General features: G+C 41.4%; 1 protein-coding gene across 1 annotated transcript; it reads right to left on the bottom strand.

The window, feature by feature from the left end:
* Positions 1–4,463, bottom strand: LOC107863072 (MAG2-interacting protein 2; the record flags this gene model as incomplete). Its single annotated transcript, XM_047402900.1, is given in 3 exon segments — positions 1–2,762; positions 2,869–3,134; positions 3,254–4,463. Coding segments are annotated over 3 exon segments (4,092 nt in total), but the record flags the coding sequence as incomplete, so codon positions are not given.
* Positions 4,464–4,774: the final 311 nt, after the last annotated feature.

The following is a 4,774-nucleotide window of genomic DNA, read 5'->3' as shown; positions in this document are numbered from 1 at the left end:
ACAAATATCATTTCCTTTTGAATATATCACCATTTACGCTCCAGCAAAATTGCTACAATGTTTTGGCTACGAAGTTGGTACAAAGATGTCAAAGAACAATGACTGGCCTATGAACAAAAATAAAAGAGAAAACTCAAATGTAAGAATCATCTATGATCATGTGAAAGTGCGGATAGTGAGGATTGTATCAGGTTCCCCATCCGGTCCCTCAAACTGGATATCGTATTTAACAATGGTTCAGACAATCCCACCCCGTCCCTAAAGGACAGGTTGCTGTCCTGTAGTATTTGAATTTGCCTTTCCAAATACTTTGTGAGACAAGCACCTGCTATGTTAATTAAGCTAAGAGAAGGGCTTGTGTGCATGAGCTTGGTAACAAGAAATCCTGCTAAAATCTGCTGCCCTGACCCCACAAGCTCCGAGACAAAACAGGGAAAGATCACTCTTGTGAAAAGATCAACATGACCTTTCGAAATATTCTCACTTTCTACAGATCCACCACGTCCTGAACTTGATAACTGGGACTCTTGGCACTGTCGAGAGAAGTTCCCCACCGTATAGCAAATATAAGAGAACGCGGTACCAAATGAAGGTTTGGTGATGATAGTTGATATAATTCCAGAAGATAAAACGACAAGTAAAAACTCAAGATCCACGCCGAGTTTGTCAGATATGCCTTCTTGTTTCAGCTTCTGCTCCACAGAATCCAAGCACTGCAACTGGACGGCTTCATATGGCAACAAGAGCATCAACTTAAGGGCTAGAAAGCAATCTATTTCAAGTGTAATCTGGCTCAAAGTTCGAGCATTCTCTTCATCTAGTAATACTTCGCCTGGGTTTGCCACTGATTTGTCCAACAATTTCAACATTTTGTTGTACTGGGATATAGTTAGTAGTTTTCTGAAGATCTCCATCCAACAGATATGAAGAGGATGAACTGAAAGTTTAGCACTCTTCTTTGGTTCTTCTTCAATAGGTTCTTGGAAGCTTTCCCATCCCTCATCCCAATCATCATTACCCCAACCGTTTCCACCATCAGATACCTCACCAGAATCCATTTCAATTTCTCCCCTAGTAAAGTGACCGTCCCATTCTACGAGGATAACTAATAACGTTTCAATATGGGATTCAGATTCAGCAAATTTAGATACTCCAAGGAAGCAAGAGACAGTAGATTCCACAGTCGAAAGATCTTCTGGTGTAATCTCTATGCTGGGCGAGATAGTGGAGACCAGCTGTGTAGATTTCAGAGCAATCAAAGTATTTGTGAACTTATTAGATGCATCCACCTTATTTGAAATCCCATCAGCTGCAGCGTTTTCGCAGTTTGCAGTTGCATTATGCGTATTCTCCCAACCTTCCCAAGAGCGAACTTCCACCTTCAGCTTTAAAGAAAATCCTTTGCTGTTTTTATCAGAAGCTGCAATAAGTTGCATAAGCTCTAGTATGTAAACTCTAACATGGTTGGGGAGCCGAAAGTTTTCAGAGAACTCTTCCAATCTCTCCCAAACTGCCTGCCTGACACTCTGCAGATGATCCAAGTCACCAGCTAATTTGCTCAAAGATGACAAGTAATAGTGTAGACACTGATGCTCACGGGATTCGTCAGTCAACTCCTGCAAGATGGTCTTCAATATACTAAGGTAGAGATCTCGAAGATTCTGGATGCTGAAAGCTTCTTTTTTAAAGTCCGCCACCGATCCAGCTTCACGCTGGAAATGAGCCATGACTTCATCATATATATCTGCAACCGCTCGAAAGCAACAACCAGAGCAAACCATCGCTCTACAGAAATTGAAGATTTCAGCAGCAGCATCACCAACAAGAACATAGCCTACATAACCAAAAACCGTAGCCCACCCCTGACTAGATGAAACTTTTTCCCCAGCAACTAGACGTGCAAAAACTTTAAGGCATTTCATTATACATTCTAAGCAGAATCTTTCTTCCGAATTCTCAAGGAGTGCAACTTCATGCATGTCATTCATCATTCTGATCCAAGTATCCACAAGCATGGCAAGGCCCACCCGCCAACCTGAGCCACAGGGAAAAGACTTGAAAGATCCGTCAGCAGGTAGTATGATGGACAAGAATCGTTTCACAATGTCTAAACGAGCAGGATTTGGGACAAATTTTAAGTATTTGCAGCAGCTATTGTACGTCTGCTCGATCTCACTGATTAAGCCATGAAGACTTTCAGAGCTTTGAAAATCGACCTCTGGTTTAGCTCTAGCTTCCAACTCTGTCAACAAACTTAAAACATGATGTTTATATACATACTGCCAAGACAAGAGACCATCAGGCACTGGACCATCAAGAACAGAAACAAGGTTCTTGACCATCTTTGCCAATGCCTCAACATTGTTTTCATTGATGTGAGCAGAAACTTCACTGTTGAAACAATCCAAGTTCAAATCTTGAATTCCAGCAATATTTTTGAAATTCAGATCCTCAATAAAGGACACCCTGCAACATTCTTCTTCAACAGTCTTGGAAAAACGAGCAATATGAGCAGAATGAGGATGCATTGGATACTTTTGTTCATCTTGCTGCAAGTAGCAGTCAGAGAGTAAGCCATATATTAGAGAAAGCCTCTGCTTATCATGTCCATCAACTGCAGCGTATATCGACGAGGAAATAAATTTTATTGTTTCTGCAGCACAAGCTAGTAGATGTTCTCTGTGATTTGACACTTCATTTCTAACATCATCGTTGCTCCAAGCATCAGAAACAAAGATAGACCGCAGATAATGCAGCAGCACCTAAATAGGAGAGGAGCAGTGGGAGAAACAGTTTAGTCTTCTAGCATCTTAAAACTTGTAATTTCATTATCTCATTTACGGTTCTTGTTCAAGAACAGTGCTATACCTTGTTGCAATCCAAACTGTAAGTATTGGCCAACTTCAATACATTTTTCACACTGAGTTTCTTCTCAGGGGTCATTGACTCGACAAATGAGAAAACGACACTCTCTCTGTAGTCCATGTCCCCAGATAAGAAGCGAGCAGTTTCAACACCAGGGAGAATTTGTTCTAAACTCCTTGAGCGCTCTGCAATGCGTTTTTGCTCTTCTAGCTTCAGTTTCCATTCTCTCCAAAATGTAGATTGTGCTTGGTCTACTTGTTCTTTTTCATCTGAATTAAATGACGGGTTTGAGTAGCAATACGAAAAATGAACATGCAAAGCAAATACAGTCTTCATATACAGTAAACAATAATGCGGCAGATCTATAGGTTAAAATTAACAAAATCACCTGAGCAAATCAGTTTATGTTTCTGCTGGAACTTCGTCAGAAGCAGGTCCCTCCTTTGTGCAGGGTCCTCACACTTGATTCCACAATTATGCAACAAACTGTAGATCATCCCAACATTCATTATGCTGGTTATTTCATTGTAATTATCTCTTGTTCTCAAGTTACTTTCAATTATCTCCACCCCTGAAAAGGCATCGGCAAGATTTAATAAGAAAGAGCATCCTATGATGTCTTCCTCCTCAGAGACAGGTGACTCCATAATGGACTTGGCAACACAGGCAATCAAACTGTCTTTCGGGGCGAAACCATTCCTTGCCAACCAGGACAAGATAGTCATCACTGCCTGTGTTCTTAGACTGACATATCGATGCCCTGAAAATGAGCTCGATGTAAATTTCTTATTGCCTTCTGCTTCTTGACTAAGTTCAAGTAACCATGGAAGATACACAGCAGCAAATGACAAAAGTTTTCCATTTTCTCTCAAGATGGACGGAATGGTCCAATCAACATCCGCCTGAACATCTTTGGCTACCTGAAAGAGTACATTTTCAATCTGCTTAAGTTGTGCTTCCTGATCAGAACAATCCTTCAAGTCTTTTTTATCTCGGGTACAAGGAGGTTGATAGGAGATAGTTGAGTCATGAACTAGGGCATTTTCAGGCTCTGTCCCAGTCAACACCATTAAAGATTCACACTGATCTTGCATATCCAGATCTTTCCATGCATGCAGTAACTCGGCAATTGATTCCCCATCACAGTGGCTCAAAGCAAAACCTAATAGCTGTTTTCTGGAAGCAATATCCATGTTCTCAAGAGCAGGACCTCTTGCCAGTGCTGCACATAAGTCCCAGACTGAACGATACCCCTTTTTGGCCAAAACAAGACATAGATCAAAAGCCAGTTGGAGATCTCCAACCACTGCAGCTTCTCTTGCAATAGCTTCTTGTACAGCTGATATGTCGTCGTGCGAGCTCAACCCAAGAAGTTTCGCTAGTTCAATAATCTCATCAACATTCAGATAAGCTCCAACTTGACTTGTAACAACCAACTTAACTATTTCCATTGGATCTTTAATTTGCCTGAATTGCATTGGTAACAAGGTGACACCAAGGTTGGGAAGTCTAACAGTTACAGCATCAATAATATCAGCCTCCGCCCTCACATTTCTGCTAGTTGGAAAGATATTCAAGCATTCTTTAGCCTTCCAAATCTGTAGAATTTAGCAGGTTAATCAGAACATTGTCATTTCAAATTGTGTTGGCTAAGCTAGCAGTTACGGCTGCTAAGACAGCAGCTTTTGAGAGTTTGTATAAGGGGTTAGAGGAGAAAGGCGGGGAGAAGAGGTTGTTTAGGCTGGCCAAGGTTAGGGAGAGGAAGGGTCGTGATCTGGACCAGGTGAAGTGCATTAAGGGGGAGGATAGCAGAGATTTGGAGGAAGACGCCCTCATTAAGAAAAGATTGCAGTCATATTTCCATAGGCTCTGGAAGACGCCCTCATTAAGAAAAGATTGCAGTCATATT

Source organism: Capsicum annuum, unplaced genomic scaffold, assembly GCF_002878395.1.
Source record: "Capsicum annuum cultivar UCD-10X-F1 unplaced genomic scaffold, UCD10Xv1.1 ctg3011, whole genome shotgun sequence".
NCBI lineage: Eukaryota > Viridiplantae > Streptophyta > Magnoliopsida > Solanales > Solanaceae > Capsicum > Capsicum annuum.
Note: the sequence above shows the minus strand (reverse complement) of the source record. Positions and strands in the feature narration are given on the sequence as shown.